Source organism: Heteronotia binoei, chromosome 13 (genome assembly GCF_032191835.1).
Source record: "Heteronotia binoei isolate CCM8104 ecotype False Entrance Well chromosome 13, APGP_CSIRO_Hbin_v1, whole genome shotgun sequence".
Lineage (NCBI taxonomy): Eukaryota > Metazoa > Chordata > Lepidosauria > Squamata > Gekkonidae > Heteronotia > Heteronotia binoei.
Genome location: NC_083235.1, coordinates 71,460,958 through 71,483,648, shown reverse-complemented (window position 1 = coordinate 71,483,648; position 22,691 = coordinate 71,460,958). Strand labels below are relative to the sequence as shown.

General features: G+C 44.3%; 1 protein-coding gene across 2 annotated transcripts in view; it reads left to right on the top strand.

Annotated features, from left to right (window-relative positions):
• JMJD6 (jumonji domain containing 6, arginine demethylase and lysine hydroxylase) overlaps window positions 1-21,880 on the top strand; it is a 29,755-nt gene extending 7,875 nt beyond the window's left edge. The window contains exons 4-7 of one of the 2 annotated variants that reach the window (XM_060253494.1): window positions 15,198-15,333; window positions 17,640-17,778; window positions 19,213-19,340; window positions 21,727-21,880. In XM_060253494.1, the coding sequence (XP_060109477.1) occupies window positions 15,198-15,333; window positions 17,640-17,778; window positions 19,213-19,340; window positions 21,727-21,778 (455 nt within the window). In that variant the 3' untranslated portion in view covers window positions 21,779-21,880. Of the gene's footprint in view, window positions 1-15,197; window positions 15,334-17,639; window positions 17,779-19,212; window positions 19,341-20,511; window positions 20,887-21,726 lie in introns of those variants that run through there. The other variant, XM_060253495.1, reaches the window with a different exon arrangement.
• Window positions 21,881-22,691: the final 811 nt, after the last annotated feature.

Here is a 22,691-nt window from a genome sequence, read left to right as displayed (position 1 = left end):
GCTTATGTACAGCAGGCTAACCTTGGAATAAGGTAACATACTTGGGAAGGAAACTGAAGTGGAGGGGAATGGAATATTTAAAGATTAAGAAGAAAAGACCAGGAATGACGTGTCCTGTGTAGCAGGCAGCTTAGCTGTACAGTAGCAGGGAGCGTTTAGGCTGCTTTGAGAGTTTAGCTAAAGTGGAGGTAGAAAATGAAAGTGAAGAGACTGATTCTGCTTAATCCTGCTCTTAAAATTAGTCACTTGGGAATCAGCTGAAAGATCCAGCTTCTCTTTGATCCTCCTGGAAAATGTGTGTGTTATATGTGTGTGCGAGATATATATGTGTGTGTATAAAGACTGTGCCCCAAGGTACGCATCTGTACCCTTGCTTCAGTTTTGTTCCAAACTTGATCTTGGCGGAGCAATTTTTGTGTCCGGTTACGTTTTTAAAACTCACCATCAGGACTGACAGCTTTTTTTTCTGAAAGTCTGGTACATGGGTGGAACATGGGTAGAAGCCCAGAGAAAGGATTCTGTCAAGTAGGAGCCGAAGCAATGATACCGGGTTCTAGTAGTGGGGTAGGGGAGACATACAGATAAGCAAGTGCAAGCACAGTTGTAATTATTGCCGCAGCTACACCCCCAGGTGGCTCTGCTGCTGCTACTACCTCTTTTCCCTTCTGGTGGCTGCACTGTTCCGGCTACTCAACAGAGCCAGTTTGAGGATCTGTGGAGGAGCCAAATTAATATGCATGATTATCAGAGATTTCAGGTTTTCACGGCTGGTAACATCATTAGGGTTTGTAGAATCTTTCGGGCTCAAGTGCCGTGTTCTACTGGAGAAAGTTTTCCTTCCAGACGTTTCGTTCTCGGCTGCGGAGAACATCCTCAGTGGCGTTGCAGCCGGAGCAGGCGCTCTGACCTTCTTGGCTGCTGTGCATTGAGTGCTCCGGCTGCAACGCCACTGAGGATGTTCTCCGCAGCTGAGAACGAAACGTCTGGAAGAAAAACTTTCTCCAGTAGAACACGGCATTTGAGCCCGAAAGATTCTACAAACCCCAATAATATGCATGAGTTTGGATTAAGTAGTAACCTGGTGTCCTAGAGTACATGAATGGTCTACCTCATTCAAGTATGTCCGCTTGCGGAGAGGGCGGGATAGCAATTTAAAGTAATAAATAAATAAATAAAATGTGTGGTTAATGAAGAAGATGATGTTACTTCTTATTCAGGAAATTCTAGCAATTATACCACAGATTTACTGCTTTTGCATGCACAAATCTGTAAAATGAGCTGGATGTGTATTAAAGAACTGAAAATGGTTGAGTTAGTTTGTTCTAGTCTGTTGGCAGTTATAGATGCAGGGACTTTATGCCCCCAAAATTTTCATAGTCTGTTTTGCTTTCTTACGGTTTCCAGATGACACACTTTCATCCTGTCTTTGGTGCTCATTTGTATCTTAGGCCACATCCCCCGCCATGACTGGAAGTGCCGTCATTCTGCCACGCCCACCTTGCCGAATCTGGGAAAATCCCCTTTCATGCTCACCAGAGGGGATGCATGATAACATTCAATTTGTCCAAAAAATGTCTATATCTGTTGATACCAGAAACCCCTTTCTCAATATCATGTACTGATAACTGCATTTTTTAAACCTATTGGCACTCTTTGTTTTGATTCCCACCATCACCTTGTGTCCTTGAGGCAGCTGATAAGGCACTAAGCTCAAAACGTGGGGGGGGAGGGGGAAATAAACTGCCGTCTCCAAAGCAGCAACAGTCAAAATAATTCAAGAAAAGCACACCCACACCATGAACTGGAGTCTGGCATCCCCGCTTAGAGCCTGGCTTGGCATCTTATTCCTCCCCCCCACACACACACACACACCAATGAAGAAATTAAGTGACTCTTTAAATGGGGATCCCTAGCCAGGTCTATCTAACTGGAGATGCTGAGAATTAAATCTAGGAACTTTCCCCTCATGAAACCCTGGAGAACCTCTGGTGGTCTGAACACATATACTGACTTTGATGGGCTGAGGGTCTGATTCAGTAGAAGACAGCCTCAGGTGTTCCCACGTGTTTATGAATAATACTAATATGGTCATGGTCCTGTAAGTCCAACCCCCCCTGCACAATGCAAACAATTCACAAATCCCACCCTACCCCAGTGATAGCTATTCTACATGGCAACAAAAAAAACCAAAACACCAGTATATTTTTTTAACCCTCCAAGATTCCTGACAAAACTGGCCTGGAGCCATTGAAGTTTCTAAATTTTAGCCAGTAGATCCTCAGGATGTCCCACCTGGAGGTCTCAGCTACTCAGGCTAAGGGCCTGAGTCCATCACAGCAGGCAGCTTTGTCTTTGAAAGCAGCAGATGGAGATTCTGATTCTGATTCATGCCAATGTAGTAGCTTTGCTGATTTCCACTTCCTTCAGTCCCACAGGTATGGGGCGGGGGGAAGAATCAGCCACACATCCCATTGGCAGGAGCCTTTGTTCTTGCAGCGTGGCTAGCAGTTCAAGGCACAGAGGCAGCCATAGCACCAGCAGCAGTGATGAGAAGGCTCAAGAGAGGGTGGCTGGCAGTGTGTGGGAGTGGGCAACTGAGTGAGAGGCGTGGCAACGATAGCAGCCGAGTGAGTGAGAAGGCTCATGAGAGGGAGGCCGGCAATGGGTATGCTTTGTGTAAGAGCAGGCGAGTGACTGAGAGGCGTGGTGGTAGCAGCCAAGTGAGACCCTTCCCCACCATTTCCTCTCCTTTCCCTGGGGTGTGAGCTGGGCTGCAGTGGGGCCTGGGTGTGGAAGGAGGGGATGGCAGGGCAGGTGGAGGGGTGGAGCAGAAAGGTGCTGGGGTTGGGCACCAATGCCAAGCCAAGGATCGCTGTCTGGGCCTGAGCCTTGGCATTTGTTGGGCCAGCCGGAGGTGGAGCTGTGCTCCAGTGGGCTCCAGCAGAAAAAAAGCCCTGAACTTATCATGAGAAATGTGCATGTTCAGTTAATTTTCTCCTCTCAGTCCAAAAACTGTTATGGCTTTATTAGCCAAAGCCTTAAGCCTAACCACACTAATTTAAAGAGAGCGGGAGAAAATCTTTTTTTCCTTCTGATTTAATTGTTAATTTTTTTATTCTGTCGTTATTTTAAAAAAAGGCCAAGGACTTAATAATATTCAGATCCTTATCCTGCAAAAGAAAGGAATAACTTTGACCATTACTCAGACATTCTTCTCTAAAGGGTTACCCGTTTCTCTTTATTTTCACTAAATAAAGGGTATTCAAGGATTGTGTTTACTAATTTCCCCCCCCCCCCAATGTTACAAAAGCACCAATGTTCTGAAATAGGGATGCCTGCAAATTTGCCTTTCTTGATCTTTATTTAAAAAATAATAATAACAGGGCTGCAGAAGACAGTTTAGAAATGGATCTCTTGCATTTGATATGAAGCCTCTTTAGAGCTAGATAGCCTTCAAAACTGGAACAATCATGAATTCTATTATTGTGTGTGCCCTTCTCTATTTTGGTTTGAAATACTGTACTGAACAAAAAGATAATCGTTGAGGGATCTGGACAATAAGATCAGAAATAAAAAAACAGGTTTTATACTTCCATTTTATATATATGGTTTAAAACCCATTGTCCTTTCCTGCCTGATACTGATTAGATGCTAAGCTGTTAAAAAGCAAGAGTAGTTTGTAAACCATCTTAAGTATATATGGGTGCCAGCCTGTCGTACAGCTAGGTTTTTAGGTGATGTGGAGCTTGATCCTGTGCCTGTTTTCTTGGGTGTTTAAGCATGTTATCCTTACAGGAGTATAGACCATAGGAGGTAGTTTTTATGAACAGAATGTTTGAGCAAACAGCAATTAATTGTTGCTTGCAGGCCGTAATATCTGTCTACTAATTGCTTAAAATGTCGATCTGTTAACACTCTTCCTTCCTTTTTTAAATCTGTGGTTCTACTGCTCGACTGGCCTGAATTTTTAAGTCAGGTTGGTTTAAATGTAATTTTTCAGTTCATCTTTGGTCTTCCATCTTTGGTGCAGTCTCACATTAGGACTGCATTTCGGCAGACCAGCTGTGGAAAGATTCTTTTCAAGGTTAAAAACTGACCAGAGGGCGCCCTTCCCCCTCCCCTGAAGCCGCTGTAAGCTGTTTTCCCACCCGAGCATTCGCATGGTTGGAAGGGGCGGGCACCTGTTCCCCTCTCCTTTCTTCACTGCACTTGGAGTAGCTTCTCTTCAACAGCTCTCTTCAGATACAACTTTTTCTCCACCTTTTTATTGCTGAAGTATAAAAATAGTGTTAGGAACTGAGAGAAACCCTTCCTTTCCAACCGTTGCCTAAAAAAAAAGAGCAAAAGAAAGACTTTGGGGGTTGAATTACCTCACAGTGAACTTCGATAAAGCCTGAGGGCTGCCTCTGTGCTCAAGGTTGTTCATCTTTCCTAGGAGGGAACTATGGCATGAAAACCTTAATTCAAATCTTGTATCAAATGTGGCACCAGAATGGCCCATTCTGATTAACGTAGTTTCTACCTTTTTGTGTCTGGGTGAGGAACATAATGTGGCAGTCCGCCAAGTGTGCCAACAATTCACACCAAAGGCTATGAATGACAGAGCCTTTCCCCTGAAGGTTGCCTTCTGGAAGAAGTCTTATATTCAGGAAAGCCTTCTCAGATGACTTTGTTGGCTAATTGGCCTCTGGACTCACTCTCAATAGTGTCAGTTCCATAGGTTCCCCATTCTGAGCCCACCTGAGTCACCTTCCTTTTTGGTTCCTAAAAGTGTTTTGGAACTGAAGGCAAAGAAAACTAAACTTAACACTAAGTATAAGGATCATGCCCATAGCTGGGGGGGGGGGTGGGGCAGGCTGCTCTGTTTAACTTCCCCTCCTTCCCTCTGAAGGGCCCCTGTGTTGGACCTGAGAAAAAGGGAGGAAGAGAGAGCACAAGAGAGAGAGCGGAGCAACAGTGAGAGAGAGAACGAGAGAGCAACAGCAAGAGAGAGCGGCAGCGAGGGGGAGAGCGAGAGGGAAGAGAGCAACAGCGAGGGGGAAAGCAAGAGCGGCAGTGAGGGAGAGAGCACGACAGTGAGGGAGAGTGCCAGCGAGAGGGGGAGAGAGAGAGAACACGTGAGGGGGAGAGAGAGAGAACACGTAATAGCCAGGGGGAGAGAGTGAGAGAGGAACAGTAAGAGAGTGCATGTGAGAGAGAGCACCTGGGACTGGATCAGAAATGCTGCACAGTCCACAGGAGAGAAGACACACTAACCCCTCGCCCTACTCCCTCACCTCGTTTTTTATTTATTAAGGTGTCAAGCACACAAGACGGGAGTTCTCCCCCCTCCCATTTTCCCCCTCCTTCCTGGGGCAGGTGCCTTGGATATCCTTCCTTGTACGTTTACAGAGACCTCAGTCTGAACTAAATCCACTTTTTTTTTTGTATCCATCAACCAAAGTGTTTTACTATGGATTTCTAGATGTACAGGCTGCGACCGTCGGTGGTGGTGTTTTCCTGAACTTCTACCTCCCCCCCCCCCGTTTTTTTTCTCCCTTTTTGGGGGTGAGAGAGCGCAGGGGCTGGGAGGGCTGGCCACTGGAGGGAAAAAGCAGCCAAGCTCTCCGCTCCCCCCCCCTTCCAAATTTTTATTTCCCAGGCCCCTCCACCCAAAATTTTTTTGACTACAGGGCTGTCAAGGATAAGCCTAAGTTTAAAGCTCAACCCAGTTGTTCTCAATCAGTTCCGATGGAGTCAGCACCTGAACCCAAGAGGCCCATTTTGGACCCTCTGAAAACACTCTCAATGTTGGCTTTGCCAACACGTTCCACTGAAGAAGGTGATATCATTTCAGAGCTGGTTCCGTCTGCGGATCTGAAGGCAGTTCATACAGATCCTAAAGTGCCTCCTACCTGGCTGCAGGGGTACCCACTGTTCCCTTGGCAGCCTTATCCCTACTATATGTCTCTGGCCTACTGTTGCGATTGGGGTGACTAACCAGATTCTGGCAGACTTCCACATCATCTGAACCATCCTTTTGGATTCATTGTCAGGTTCGTAATGACTACACTGCACTGGCTCTCTCCTTGAATCTGATGAGGGGGAGGAGGACATAATTGCCAGTTCCAAGCATAGCTCGGAAGTTCCATTGGATCCATCACTCGAACAAATAGGGGATTCCACGCCTATATCTCCAAGCAAGAATTTCTGCCTCTATGCAGAACAGATGATTAACTGAGCACTGTAGCACTTCCAGTGTTAGAAGGGTTTAAAAGTCTGTTCAAGGATGGATGTCTGGAAGAAACTGGGTTCAGCGTCTGCCACCTCCAGATTGTTGAAAGCCTCTGTAGAGTACAACATGAGGATTGGGTTTTTCTATTTACCCGTCTTCCTTGATAATGAAAGAACTGCAGGCCAAGGGACATTCATCCTACCATGCTGCACCAGCAGATAAGGAGAGCAGGAAGATTAATGGCTTTGGTCAGAATACCTATTCTTTTGTTGCCCTCACGTTCGAGATCTCAAGTTACCAGGCTATAGTAGCAGCATACCAATTGTTTTTATGGCAGAAAATATCTCTATATTTGAAATCTTTACCTGATAATAAAAAAATATGGCAAAGATCCTTCAAACTGAAGCTGTCAAACTCTAAACAAATCAATGCTGCACATCACACAGCTGATTCTGCTGTCTAAGTAATAGCATCCTCCATAGTGATCCATCGCCACTAATGGCTTCATTCTACTGCGCGGCCAGCAGAGATGAGAAATAGGGTAAAAGATCTGCCCTTCACAGGCAGATAACACCCTTTCACAAATTAAAAAGAACCACCAGACAGCAAGATCTTTAGGGGTCACTCCTCCTGCTTCTACCTGCCCAAGATAACATTCTCATTTAGACACTGGTATCCTCCTCACATGGAACAACACTTTTACTCTTCCTCTAGCTATCAGTATCTTGCTCAAAAATCGTTCTCCACCCACCAGTCTTCCTCTAAGAGATAAAAGGTAAAAGTTCCCTGTGCAAGCACCAGTCGTTTCCGACTCTGGGGTGACGTTGCTTTCACAACATTTTCACGGCAGACTTTTTACGGGGTGGTTTGCCATTGCCTTCCCCAGTCATCTACACTTTCCCCCCCAGCAAGCTGGGTACTCATTTTACTGACCTTGGAAGGATGGAAGGCTTGAGTCAACCTGGAGCCGTCTACCTGAACTAGCTTCCGCTGGAATCGAGCTCAGGTCGTGAGCAGAGGGCTCCGACTGCAGTACTGCAGTTTTACCACTCTGTGCCACGGGGCTCTTACCCTCTAAGAGATGCAGTGCATCAAAGCAGACAGGACTCCAAGTACTCGCAGGGTCATCAGTCAAAGTCTGCTTTTTGCCAGAACAGTTTAGTTTTCCTAACGCTCCATTTAGAGACAGGTTATGTCCATTCCTTCCTCATTGGCATGGTATAACTGATGTTAACTGGGCTCTATCTACTGTAGCCTGGGGTTATAGGTTGGAATTTTCTTTACTACGGGTTTGAAGAGTTTCACACATGGTAAACAATCTCTTACCTGAATTGCTACCTCAGTTCCTATCTCTTCTCAATGAGGAAATTACCAAGGAGGTTTTGGCACCAGACTGGATCTTCAGGGCCTGAATACTTTTCTATGGTTAACAGAGTGTCTGTTTTACATCTATTAAATTACAATGCCTGGTTTGCTATAACTGATCTACAGGATTCCTGTTTTCGTATTTAAATATATAAGGAACATAGGAAATACCTTCATTTCCACTATGCAGGAAAGGTCTGTCAATACTGTGTTGCCTGTTGGGTTGACAGTGCCCTCAGAGTGTTTACAACTGGAACACGGCTCCAGTTGTAGCCTATTTATGTCTGCAGGGATGCACTATTTCCCCTTTCTGGATAATTGACATTTAGTCACAGATTCAAGGAAACCATTATCAAACCATATAGGATTCACACTCAAAACCTGCCACCAGCTAGGCCTTACTAAAAAAGAAAAAATCTAGGTTAGAGCCTATACACAACATTCAGTATTGGAGCTATATTGGATTCCTCAGTTTCTAGGGGCTGCCTCCCTACCAATAGAGGCTTGGTGATTAGGGCCTTAGTGCTTCCATTTTTCGCACTGTCGTTTCTAGCAGGTTCAATCAATCCAGAGGCTAGTAGGATTAATGGCCTCAATGACTGCTGCCTTGCCTATGGCCGAAGCTTTTCATGTAACCATTGCAACTTTGGTTTGTGTCATGTTTCAAACCCAGTTGCCATTCTCCCTGTCAGTATCTCTCCATACCTAGGAACACTGTTAAATCGCTTGTGTAGTGGTCAGTGGATGATAATATATTTGCAGGTCCTAAAGGACGATGCTGTTAAAGTGATGCACACATTTTGTCAGCAAATTTGGAGAACGCAACAGTGGCCACAGGATTTGAAAAGATGAGTTTATAGTCCAATCCTAAGGAAGGGTAATGCCAAGGAATGTTCAAACTATCGCACCATTGCACTCATTTCACATGCCAGCAAGGTCATGTTAAAGATCCTACAGGCTAGGCTTCAGCAGTATGTCGATCGGGAACTACCAGAAGTTCAAGATGGGTTTCGGAGAGGTAGAGGAACTGGAGATCAAATTGCCAACATTCGCTGGATTATGGAGAAAGCACGGAAGTATCAGAAAAACGTCTATTTCTACTTCATTGACTGCTCTAAAGCCTTTGATTGTGTGGATCACAACAAACTGGCAAGTCCTTAAAGAGATGGGAGTACCAGCCCACCTCACATGTCTCCTGAGAAACGTATATAAGGGTCAAGAAGCAACTGTGAGAATGGGATATGGAGCAACTGATTGGTTTAGAATAGGAAAAGGAGTTCGACAAGAATGTATATTGTCACCCTGCTTATTTAATTTATATGCAGAGTACATCATGCGGAATGCTGGCCTGGATGAAGCACAAGCCAGAATTAAGATTGCCGGGGAAAACATCAACAACCTCAGATATGCAGATGACACCACTCTAATGGCAGAAAGTGAGGAGGACCTAAAGAACCTCTTGTTGAGGGTGAAAGAGGAGAGCACAACAGTAGGCTTGAAACTCAACATCAAAAAAACTAAGATCATGTTTCTGGCCCCATCACACCTTGGCAAATAGAAGGAGAAGACATGGAAGTGGTGACAGACTACATTTCTGGAATCCAAGATCACTGCAGATGGTGACTGTAGCCATGAAATTAAGACATTTGCTCCTTGGGAGGACAGCTGTGGTGAACTTAGGCAGTATATTAAAAAGTAGAGACATCACCCTGCCAACAAAAGGCCGTATAGTCAAAGCGATTGTATTCCCTGTAGTAATGTATGGCTGTGAGAGCTGGACCATAAGGAAGGCTGAGCGCAGAAGAATAGATGCTTTAGAGATGTGGTGCTGGAGAAGAATCTTGAGAGTCCCTTGGACTGCAAGAAGATCAAATCAGTCAGTCCTAAGGGAAATCAACCCTGAGTGTTCCCTGGAAGGTCAGATGCTGAAGCTCAAATACTTTGGCCACCAAATGAGAAGGGAGTACTCACTGAAGAAGACCCTGATGCTGGGAAAGACAGAAAGCAAAAGAAGGAGACGGCAAAAGATGAGATGGCTGGACAGCGTTACTGATGTAACTAACACGAATTTGAGCAGACTTAGCGGATAATAATAATACTTAATTTGTATCCCGCCCTCCCTGCCAAAGCAGGTTCAGGGCAGCTCACATAGCATAACATAAAATACAAACATTAAAATAATAAAAGCACACTGGTTACACAACATATTACATATTACAATTCACTTATATATATTATTACATTAAAGCCATCTAATTAAAACCATCAAGTTCAATTCCAGCAAATTAGTTTGGTGCTATAGTCTCGATGTTACTCATGTTACAATTTTACATGATGGTACAGTAGGTTCCACATTAAGAAAAAGCCAGCTGAAAGAGGGTAATCTTGCAGGCCCTGCGGAACTGGGTAAGGCTATGCAAGACCCACACCTCTTCTGGTAATTGGTTCCACCAGTGGGGAGCTGTGGTCGAAAAGGCCCTTTCCCTTGTAGCTTTCAGTTTGGCCTCCTTCGGCCCAGGGATTGTCAATAGATTTTGCGAACCAGATCTCAGTACCCTCTGGGGAACATATGGGGAGAGACGGTCCCTAAGATAGGCAGGTCCTCTGCCATATAAAGCTCGAAAGGTAATAACCAGTACCTTGTAATGAATTTGGTACACAATTGGCAGCCAGTGCAGTTCCCGCAATCTCAGCTGTATGTGCTCCCACTTAGGGAGTCCCAATAACAGCCTGGCTGCCGCGTTCTGCAGTAGCTGCAGTTTCCGGGTTCAGCACAGGGGCAGCCCCATGAATTGGCGCTTTCCAACTCTCCCATTGGCCTGTGATGCATATTGTATCAACCACTGACCCATCACCCGCCACACAACTGTACTTATGTCCCATTGGCTGCGTCCACTCCTCTCCCCTGCCCACTGCTGGCCCAGCCACATCTTCTCTGGCTGAAAAAAACATCTGTTTCTCCTCAGGCGATGGCAAGTTGGGCAGGCAGCAGCCATCTGGAGGAAGCTTGGGCCACACAAGAGCCTGCTGTTGCCACCTGGGCAGCCGGTCTGGGGAAGCTGCCTCCATGACCTATTGGCTTGTTCCTCCAGGTCCTCCATTTTCCCTCAGTGGCTGTTGCTGGGCAACCATAGTATTCCACGCTTGGTTCTGTCAGTAAAAGGTGGGGGGAGGAGGCCTATTTTGGCCTTTGAGGGAGCAGCAGCCCCCCATAACAGCCAGTGTGATGTAGCAATTAGCGCTTCAGAGCGGGGTCTGCCGGAATCAGGTTCTTGCTGTGGAAGCTGACTGGATGATTTCGGACCACTCACAGACTTTCCGCCTACCCTACCTCACAGGGTTGTTGTGCAGATGAAAAGGGGAAGAGGAGAATTATGTGAGCTGCTTTGGTCCCCACAACATCTGCATGACCCTCATCATGCCCCCCCACACCCCCATAATTATTCTTATTTGCATTCTGGGCTTGCTTCAGGTCTTTGAGCCACCACAGACAAGGGGACACACACATGTAGGGGGGCATCTATTTCAGCTGCGGGGTGGGTGGGAAGAAAGCAAGGGCGGGGTGAGTAAATGTTGCGGGTGTGGGGAGTAGTTGAGAGGAAGAGGTGGTTGGGGGGTTGGAGGAGGGGTGGGAAGACACCAAATGTGGGTGTGAGTGAATGCCTTCACTTGGGTGGGAATACAGCAGGGTGGGGGTATCACTTGCCCAGAGTCTTTTCCTAGAGCCTGTTGTAGTTTTCCCCACAACAGGCCTTATTCCTAATAGTGATCATAATCAGATAAGAGGTAGGTGATTTTGTCTGCCACTGAATGCTGGGCTAGCCTGGGTAAAATGGATGCAAGAGCCTCTAGCTCAGAGGTCCCCAACCCCCGGACTGGGAACCGGTACCAGGCCGTTGCCTGTTTGCAGTGGGCCGCACAGCCTCAACACTGCCCCCTAGTGGCACCTCCTCCCCCCTATTTTCACCATTTTAAGGCTGGGGAAGGGGCGGTGAAGTGCCTCCCAGGCTGATACCCCACCCCTCCCCCGGCATGTGCCAATCAGTTGATTAGCCAGAAAAACTGCAGCAGCAATGGCGAGGGATGCTGCCCTTGCCTCCTTGGGGGGGGGGGGGAGGTGTGGCCTGGGAGGAGCTTCATGGCCCTGGCCTTAAATGGTAAAAGCGGGGAGAGGGGAGGAGGTGGCGAGGCTGCGCGGGGGGATGAAGGAGGGAGGAGGAAAGGGGAGGAGGATAGATCCAACTGGGCAGCTGTGTTGGGCTGAAGCAATAGAACAAAGTAGGAGTCAAGTTGCATCTTTAAGAGGCAGCAAGTCTGCACGGGGGGGTGGGGGAAGGAGGGAGGAGGAAACGGGGGAGAAGGCGGGAGGGGAGGCCGAATTGGGTGTCCTCACCCTGCTGGCCCTGGGGCCAAAAAGGTTGGGGACGATTGCTCTAGCTGAGGCAATAAGACAAAATGAGCAAATACAAGGTATCAGCACTGGGAAGTTTGAACAAAAGTTGTTTATATGCGGATGACTTAGTCTTATACCTCTCAAATTTCACTTCCAGCACTACAAAACCTTCTTACTGAATCTTTGATTTGCATCTCTCTCTTACTGAATCTCTGGTTTGCATGTTAGCCAAATTAAAACCAATTTTACACGATTAATTTCGATAACACAACTTTCCATATTAAAAGCAATTATTATAATTGGATTGCTTGTATTAATTACCCTTAAAAGGTTGTCGCCACATCCCATGTAGACCAAAAGTTTAAGATAGGGGATATTCACTGGGTCAAAGGCTTTTTAAATATCTAAAGCCAATAAAAGTGTAGATTGTGTGCATTTTCAAAGATTAATAATATTAAGCATTCTCCTGATGTTATCTACTAAGATTCTCTTGGGCATAAAACCCATTTGATCTGGATTTATATAAAGTGCAATAAATTGTCTTAATCTGTTCAACCAAGATTAAAAAGATTTTGGGTTAATGGGATTTAACCACACCAGTTGCTACCTATTTTAAATTATATTGTTCAGCTGTTTTAAATATTGCATTAATGTATTTATTTTTGTACCAAGTCAATAGCTTGAAAAATTATGATGTGATCTGCACTGAGCCCACTTGTGGGGAGAGCAGAATGCAAGTCTAAAGAAATAAAATAAGCAATAAAATAAATTAGCAGTGACTGTTATAAATATTTTCTAGTCTTGGTTTAGAAGCGCAGTAGCTCTGTAAGAGGAGAGGTTTGATAGATCTTTGTTTTCCTTGGGGATAGTGATTATAATAGGCATTTTCCCGGGATTTGAGAATTGACCCATTCATTAAGATTTGATTACAGATTCCTGTTTGGGTACTAGGATATATTTGAAGATTTTATAGAACTCCATAGGGAATCCATCAGTCCCTGAGTTTTGTTGTTCTTTAAGGAGTTTATTGCTTTTAATACTTCTTGGAAAGTAATTGAATTGTCCAGTATGTTTTTATGATGTTGGAGAGTTTGTTTTAACTGTTTTTAATGAATTGATTAATTATGTTTTTAATCTGATATAATCTGCCTTGAGTCTGTTTGCGGGGACGGTGGAATATAAATCAAAATAAATATATGCTTTACTGTCTGATGGCCAAAGAGGGAGAGCCAGGGGCAGCATGGCACCCTAAATACCCATCGGGTGCCCCCCTCAACACCCTGGATCCAGCTAATTAGAGGTTAAGTAGTTGGATATCCTATCTGTGTAAGGAGCCCGGGTCTGGAGGAGAGAAACGTTCCAGCCAAGCCTGGGGTGGTCCCTCCAGGGCTGCAGGAAGAAGAAAGTTGCCCAGACATGTGGGCAGGATTTTCTGCAGGGCGGTTCTGGGAGAGAAGCAGGCCCTGAGTCCTCCTGCCACGCATCCGTTGTTCTCCAAGCTTTGTTTTATTACTATAATAGGCCAGAACTTCACCCCACCTCTTAGTGATACAGCTTGGTAAAATCCCAATGTGGAACTGCACAGAAGACTGAAGATGAAAATGGAGTTGCACTTCCCTGTAACTGATGTTCATTGAGTTGTCTTCTGTTCAGGCACACATTCCCTCCCTTCTGTGCAGGCATACATTCCCGCTGTGAGTTCTCATTTTTTTTCCTATCATGTTGCTACTTAAGGCAGCTCAGGCAGAACTAAGGGAAACAGGCACCCTTCCCTTTGAACCACACAACTTCTTGGGCAGGAAAAACGGATTACAGTCGATTCGGAGGCGGAAGGGTGCTCTCTGCTGAGTTTTTAAGCTTGAAAATAATCTTTCCTCCTAACTGCAGTCCCAATGTGCGCCTGCGCAGAAGACAACTCAATGAACAGTGGTTACAGGGAAGTGCAACTCTGTTTCTCTGTGCAGCCCCATATAAAAGTTCTGTGTCTTTTCAGAACTAACTAGAGCTGGCATGCTGATACTTGTTTCTCCTTGTCTTTATATGAACATGCCTCAGGGTGAGCACCTTCGCATATAGTTCTCTTCCAACAACTGCGTTGTCAGCAGCTAGGGAAATGATCTACATTTTTTTTAGATAGCTATAGCAATTTTTTCTCTTTAGAGTACTTTCATTTGATTTTATTTCAGGTCTCTTTTTTTAAACATAGTGGGACATCAGCCCTCATTTTCTTTCCATGAAACCTTTTTAAAGCAGGCATTATTGTTTGAGAGATGAATTTGTCGGTTTTCCTGCTCCACTGTCAATTGCATGTCTAAATAGGTTATAACTGACAGTGTGTTAGCATCCTCCTTTCTGTGCAAGTAGCTGTTGAGTTCTGATGTGCTGAAGTTCTCCAAATGAATGTAAATGAATTCAGATTTGTTATAGTTGTTCAACTTCAGTTGCTGCTTAATACTGCTTATTCAGGCATGATACTTTCAGTTACACAGCAGACATAGCAATTACACAGCAAGTTCTTTGCTTGTTAATTGCCAGCGTCTTGTTTTGAGACAACTCCATGTTTGACAGAAAAGTTTCCAGATAAGGATGTAAATCCACAGTTTTTTCCTGTGTCTATAACTGGAATGCTAAAGAACTGAAGATTATACCAACGTATACCTTGAACAGATTTAATTCAAAAGCAATCATATTTAGTATTGAAATTTAAAACCACTTTCTAAAGTCGTGTGACTACAACAGCAATAAACAATTCATGTTCCTTTTGAAAAAGTTCAGCATAAAATGAAAGAAAAGCCCAAATCCATGAGTCCCCTGCACAAGGAGAATTTGGGGAAGGTCTTGTCTCACTTTGCACTGAGCTTTTGTAGAATGCAGAAGCCCCGTAGACATCTCTTCTGGCCTTTTGAGAAAGCAACAGTTCCCCCCTACTTTATTTCTCTTCTGTGGAACTCTCACAACATAGAATCTGTATGTGGGCTATCCGGAGTACTCACTGGTGGGACTGGCTGCTGCCATTGTAGCCGTGGCCTAATGTATTGTGACCATCCTCTTAAGGCATTTTTAGAATGAGTTTTGGACAGGTATTTATGGGTGTTGATTCTTTAACATTCACTGCTCCTTCCAGAAAGGCTCTGCAGTTCTGCAGAATGCATTTTCAAAAACGACGCTCTAAGTACGCTCTGTTGCATTGGTTGTCTATAACGTGTGATGGTGTTGCATTTGTAGGTGGCTGGTGGCATGTAGTTCTCAATCTTGACACAACCATTGCTGTCACTCAGAACTTTGCCAGCTGTACAAACTTCCCGGTGGTGTGGCACAAGACAGTGAGGGGAAGGCCAAAGTTATCAAGGAAATGGTACAGGTGAGAGATGCGGTCACTGTGTCAGTGATTTCTCAGGTGCGGGCATCGCAAGCCGCCTGTTGCTTCCTTAAGCACGACAGCATATTGTCAAAGACAAAAGTGTTAAAGGTTGTACGTTTTGGAAAGGCTGTGCATTCCTTGCCTCTCTTGTATGAGTGAATAGAATCCAGAAGTCTAGTTCTTTATTCACGGTCATCCGACCAGCTTAAAAATACAAACAAAACAGCAACAAACGCATCACCTCTTACACAAAATTCCTAACTCCTGCTGTTACATATATTGTTAGAACCCATAACCAAGATTTACACTCTCAGTTTCCCTCCTTTCCAGCTGAGCAGCATAGCAGAAACGGGCAATCTTAGAAGAAACATCAGAATGAGCGTCAGACAGGAAGGCAATTTGCTCATCCTCCTGCCAGCCCACCAAGGGTCCGAGAATCGGAGAGATTAGACTTGCCCTCAAGTCCTTGTAGTTTGGGCACTGCAGAACAATGTGGGAAGTTGTTTCAACCTCATTGCAATTGCAGGGGCACAGTCTTTCCAGATATGGGCGCCCGGCGTAACGACCCAAAAGCACCGATGAAAAAAGTGCGTTGAGCCGTGCTTTTGAAAAAGCTATCCGATATTTTGGGATAGTAATATTGAAAAGGTAACTGGCCGGGGATAGTACTTTAGCTTGCTTCCCTAAGAAAATGTGCGCAGAAAGACTAGTTCTGGCAGATCTCAGTTCGAGCTCCACCAACCTCATGCGCAGAAGTTCTTTCGCGTCCCTCAGCTCCATCATTGCTAAGGACTCAGGGGAGAGATCACAAAGTCTGAAATGGTCTAGACATCTTTTCTCCCAGGTTCCCACAAAAGGGTCTAAAAGAATCAAGTGGGGAAGACCATCTGACTTTGAAAGAACCTTCAAAAAATAACAAAAGGTGTTTAACCACATAGACATTTCGATGTTTGGGACGCCAGCTTCTAATCTAATGGCGGTATTTGGCACCCAGCTAGGAACAGACAGAAACTTGCGCAGGATTTTAGTTTGTACTATCTCCAACGGCTTGGTGGTTAAATAAGGGGCAATTTCAGCGCCATAAAGCAGTATGCAACCTTAGTGCTGCAGGCAGGAATTTGGCCTCTTTAGAGATATAAAAATCCAGAAGGAAGAGTAGGCTTCTGGATTTCAAGATTTGCTAACATGACCCTGCCCTGGATAGCCCAGGCTAACCTGGTCTCAGAAGCTGAGCAGGGTTGGTCTGGTTAGTACTTGGATGGGAGACCACCAAGGAAGTCCAGGGCTCTTAGGCAGAGGCAGGCAAGGGCAAACTGCCTTTGTTTTACGCTTGCCTTGAAAACCTTACGGGGTTTCCATAAGTCAGTCGCAACTTGATGGCACTTTCTACCACACTGTGACCCATATTGTATGTATTTGAAAGATGTGGTTTAATCTGAGCATACATTCGAGAAGCTCATTTACTAAACGTGACATGAGAAACCATTAAATAAGGTGCTCGTTCAGTCGCTTACTAGCTCTTGGGGCTTGTGAAGATAATTTTTTTCACCCACTATAAATACATAGTTCCCCAATTGCAGATTTTTTTTCAGTTACACTGTAGCATAGCTCATTCACAATCCAATTGCTGATTGGACTTGAGTCATATTTAGGCATCCTGTCTGGAGCTGAAAGTCTTCCAAATTCCATTATTGATTATTGAATAATGAGGCCTTTTAGGAAATGATTATAAATTTGAGTACTTCTTTAAGATCCCTTCACTGTCAACCTATATGAGGAATCATGTTCTAAATTTTAATGCCAAACAGAAATGGAAGCCCAGTGTAGCAAGCAAATGGTCGAAAAGTAGCTGAAATCTTTGACTGTGTATTTGGCTGTCGAAACCATACCAAGGTTTCGATCTTATGCAGCGTAGGCAGAGGTCTCTTAGAATAAGACAACTCTCTCTCCTACCCCTGTGTACATACACGTGCAGCAACCCTTTGTACCTGCTGAAATTGGGCTTCTTCAGTAGACCATTGGAAATGGTGGGAGAGCAGCGTGGAGGTCTTTGGGAGGGAGAATTGGCAAAAAATCATCCTTCACAAACTGAAATGTTCTCTGTCGGTGGAACTGCTGTTATATTGATGGAATGGCAATTTAGAATCCATGTTGCTCTGAACAGGGAACGCAAACTACCTAGTAATATTTGTTCCAAATGTTTCGCTTAGGACTCTTTGTCCTTCGCTTGCATTATAAACGGCATAAGTACGGATAATCATTGTTGTTATTGTTATTATTTCTGTTTCTCCCCAATCCCGGCCCAGGGTCTTAAAGCAGGAACATCCCGAGCTGGCTGCTTTGGCGGATTCTGTTGACTTACAGGAATCAACGGGCATCGCTTCCGACAGTTCCAGTGACTCCTCTAGTTCTTCCAGTTCTAGCTCTTCAGATTCGGATTCAGAGGTAAAGGCTCTGACACGTCAGACATTTATTCAAAAACTACACCAGATTTATGCTGTGATTCACTTAGGTAATTCATGGATGGTGGTAGAGCTGGGGATTTAATATTATGATTTGTAACGTAGTTTGATAAATAGAAGTATAAATGCTTGGTGCCTAAAAGGCTCGGCGTGCAGTCTTATGTGGAGTTACTCTGAGCCTATTGATTTCAGTAGACTCGAGTAATTCTATATAGAGTTGCATTTATAAATGTAGTTATCCAAGTTCACGACCTCTGCAGGCAATTGAGAAAAATGTGGTGGTCGGTAGTATAAAATGCTATAACAAGGGCTAGGGTGTCACGGACTGGGGCCGGGTCAGGCGAAGTCCAGGGGCAGTCCAAGGTCTGTAGCTGGTGAGCAAAGAGGGTCCAAGGCGCCAAAACCGAATCACAGTCCAGGTATCGCAGGTCAGAGGTTCAGAAGCCGAAGTCAGGGGGTCCAGAAGCCAAAGTCAGAAGCCGAAGTGGATGCTAGAACGTCAGGTAAGTGACTAGTTGCTTCCACAAAGCCTCCTCCCAAAGCCCACAGCTATATAGCCCTCTGCTGTCTGTTGCCTATTTGGGCTAATTGCTGGCTCAGAGAGGCAGCCAGGATCCTGCTGAGACTCAAGCATCCTCACTCCTAGAAGGGCCAGAATCCTTTCAAAACTCAGGGCTCAGGGAGCGTCTTGCTCATGAGCGTGCCGCCCTCCTCCGATCCCTGAGGTCCTGACGAAGGCGGTTACGCACACGAGCCACCCGAGAGGGCGAGGCAGGGGGGCTTGGATCTTCTCCAGCAGGAGGCAGGGGCACTGGTGCAGGTGGCAGGGGCACAGTTTCTTCTGCAGGCTCAGCTTCTTCTGCAGGGTCCCCAGTACCCATGACATAGGGGAACTAAAAGGTTCATTCATTTGTGGGCACAGGTTTTCCACCGGGGCAGTTTAGTCCAATTCCTGGTGTGGATAAGTCTGCAAGATCAGTCTCCTGTAGAAGACTATGCAACCACTTACTGCCATGTTCAAAAATGATAAAACTCTAAATTTTGCCCAGATTTTGAGAGCTTTTCTGGCATAGTCTGCCTTGGATCTGTGGTGGCAGCTCAGGAGGTGAGGCGAGAAAGTCAAGCTGCATGGGCAGAAATCATTACTTCTGCAAAAACACTCTGGTGGTCCCAAGCCTGTGCCTATGTTGTGCTTTAGCGTTCCTGTTAGGTCAGATATGACTTAACTGGGATCCATAAAGAATCTGTATAAAGGGAGGCCAGGTTATAATTTTAACTATTCTAGATGTCTTCTGTAAACACTTTGGATATCTCTGTGAAGTAACAAATATTATTCTAACTATACTGTTACTGATCACAGAATTACTGTTGGGAATTGCTGTGTTTGAGATTTATTATTGTCCTTTTGTATATTTAGGGTGATTCTAGCTCAGAGACAGAAGGCATGATGCATCGAAGGAAAAAGCGGAGGACTTGCGGCATGATGGATAACGGTGATACAACCTCCCATGATGACTGTGTCAGCAAAGAACGCAGCTGCTCCAGGTGAATAGGCCTAAATATCTACTTCTTTACCAAACAGAAGATATCAGCTTGATCTGTTTGGATGGGCTAAATTGTTGACAAAAAGGGTAGATGTTATACTCTCAGTAAAGTGGAAAAGCTTCTCACTGTAACTAGACTGCTACATACATCTCCTGTATTTCTAAATGCTCTGGATGGACAATTTTTTCTATTTATTAAAAGTATCAAGGAGGGATTTTTCTTTCACTGCTTGAAACTATGCTAAACCTTGTTGCCCAACTCCTTTCCTTGCAACAGAAAGAACAGTTGAAAATAAAATCTGTAATTTTTCAAGGTTTAGGAATGCTGCTTCCTAGACAGAAGATCAGATTTCTTGCTTGTAGAAGAGTTAGAGTTGGTGTTTGGAGGAATAGGAATTTAATGACTGAAATTATCAGATACGAAATCTTTGAGTTTAAAGGTAATCTCTTGTAACATGCCCATCTGCACTAACACATCTTTGGTCTAATTACCTCTTTTTTATTGGAGGAAAGGGCTTACACAGTAATCCTTTTTTTTTTTGTAGATTAGAGGGTGTTTCCCAAATAGTAGGTGGAAGGTTGTGCCTCCAAAGAGGGTGGAAGAATTAGCAAGAAGAAGCAAGTCTTCCCCCCTCCCTTCCACAAACCATTCTTGCAGACTGCAGTCAATCCTTAATGAAACCACTTTCTGATGGTGGATCCTACTAATAAAAATTAGGAGTCACCACTTTTGACACAATCTCTAGAGAGATTTTGTCCAGTTGATTATTGAATAAAACAGGAGTTTGTATGTGGCAGCCTCATAAGATAGCATCTCATCCCATTAATTGCTGTGGTCCAAACCCTAGCAAAATGGTTTAGGAGTTTGCTGAAGTTCTTTCCCATGATTTCTCTATATAGTTCAGAATACAGAACATTCTTTCACTTCAGCACTGAAAATGAAAGGCTCTTTCACAGTTACGTCTTTCAATACTTTCTTCAAGTGGCTACTTTTGTTTACCTTATCTGTTTCTGACTTGCCTACCCCCATTCTATGGCATCTCTGCCCTTAATATTGAAGAGCATGGAATTCTCACTGACATGCATCAGTTCATCTGTGAAGAACTCCATGGCATAAAGATGCTGCAAGAAACTTCTGACAGTCAGGTATCCTTTTTTTTTTTTTTTGACAGGATTAGGGAGTCTTGTGGAAGCCGTGTTCATCCCTGAAAGATAACAAGATCCCATCTAAGGCAATCAAAGCCTGCCAGCTGTCTTCTGTTCCTCTCATCTGCTGTGTGCTTGGAGATTTCTTGAGTCTTCACCGCTTTTTTTCCCCTAATCCAAACTTCTACCTGCTTTCTAAAGTCCTGTCTCCTTGCTAATTAAAGAAGAGAACTCCAAGATCCCCTGTGTGCTCTTTCTGCACCCCATCGAACAAACTAAATAACAGAAGATAATGCTGCCCTCTGCAAGGCTGTGGCTCACAATTCTTTGCAGTTGGAAAAGGGAGAGTATTTATTAGCCAAAATCGTCTTAAAAGCGAGCAAGTAAATCCTGAAAGCCTGTGTCCTACTCCAGCATTGTCTTATGTTTACACTTTGAATTTCATGCACTACAGCTGACGTACAGATCTGCAACCTTCCCTGTGCGTAATGGGCCAGGAGTACTTTAATAGAGCACAAGAGGAAGTGTAAAAGACAAGCTTGGTTCTGTTCACCTGAAGTGATTCTTTTTTTGTCAATTATCATTTATGAGAAGCACCTTTTTGAGGTTTTTAACTTGTAGGGAAACACCAAACCAAGCATGAACTAATGAAATGTGTGTAAAAATATCTCCTGAACCATCCAACCTCACCATCATTACATGTTGTTTTCCGTTTTGTTGTAAAATAGCTTGGCTGGTGTTTTGCAGACATTTCAGGAGTTTGCCCTAGAAAAGAAGTTGGAATGTGAAAAGCTGTAGCTGCTGATTTACCTCTCCCTGTGGGAGTTCCTGAAAAAATGAAGATGGGGAAGCTTTTTAATAAGGAGTGGGTGGGGTTAGTAAATATTAAATCCCATTAATGCAGTAGTACTGCTCTGGAACCTGGTCTCTGCTATTAGTGGGGCCGTTACTAGGGGGGCGGGGTTGTTTGTTTTTTTCGTCTCGGGAGAAGTGGTTGTGTGTTATCTCAAGACAATTGAATTCTAGTGCTTCAAAGGCATTTTTTTGTCACTCGAGTTTGGTATTGTATTCTGAGATGGGCCTTGCACCTCCAACTGTAATAATGCCCCAACAGCGTGTTTAAAATGTTATAATATTTGAGAACATAACTGGGTAATTGTCTAAAATTGATTACATCTTGAGGTTATGAAGCCAGGTGTGTTATTCATTTATCTTCTTCCTTTGCTTCTTGCATTATCCAGACCCAAAGGCAAATCCACAGCTAACAACTCTCACCATCTTAAGCGGGTCTGACCTCCCTCACAGACACACAACATATCAGCCAGTTTTGGGACCAGTCACAGACTGACTTTTGGTTCAGCGAGAAATATATTTAGATCATGATATTCTTCCATGTTTATAAAGTTGTGCCAAAATGCCACCATATAATTAGCACGGGGATCCAAATACCACTTACCAGCCTTAATTCCATGCAAATATAACCATGAATTATTTTGGCAAACACTGACATTATGTGTTAGAAGGCTCTCTTCGGTGCCCAAAGCATATTCCAAGACTCAGTGTTTCAAACCTCTTCTGTAAAAGGGAAATAATGTCAAGAAAGCAAGTAACACTCCAATATCTTACATATGTTTGGATTATACAGCTGGGGATTTCTTTAAAGAAACCGTATTCCACTTTTTTGTGTGCTGGGACTTAGAACTCAGCAACAGTGGGGCCACAAGGAAGGAAAGCAGGAAAGGATATGAAGTGCTGCAGTCTGCAAACTAAAACACAGAGCTGTTTATACCAAGTCAAATTGTTGGTTCATTTAGTTCACTTCAGATTATTCCAGATGAAAACAGGCCTCTTAAGATTTTAGGCAGAAAATTTCTCAGTCCCGCTCACTGATACTTTATTTTGCTGATGCTAGGAGTTACACCTGGGACCTGCGAGGAAAACAGTTATTTTACTTTGAGCTGTGGCCCCATCCAACTACTGGAATTTCTCTGGTTTTTAAAAATAATTCAGTAAAAACCGCTCATGTACTGTCAAAATATTTTTTGCATCCGCAAGGTTTAGAAAGTGGAACTTTACTGGGTTTGTTTTTTGTGTTTTATATAAAGGCTTGATCCCCAAGATTCTGTGTCGGATGCCGTGTTGGGGCCTTTTTGCACTAGAGATGTGGGGAAATGCATCTATTAGAATTCCTAATGATGAAAGAGTA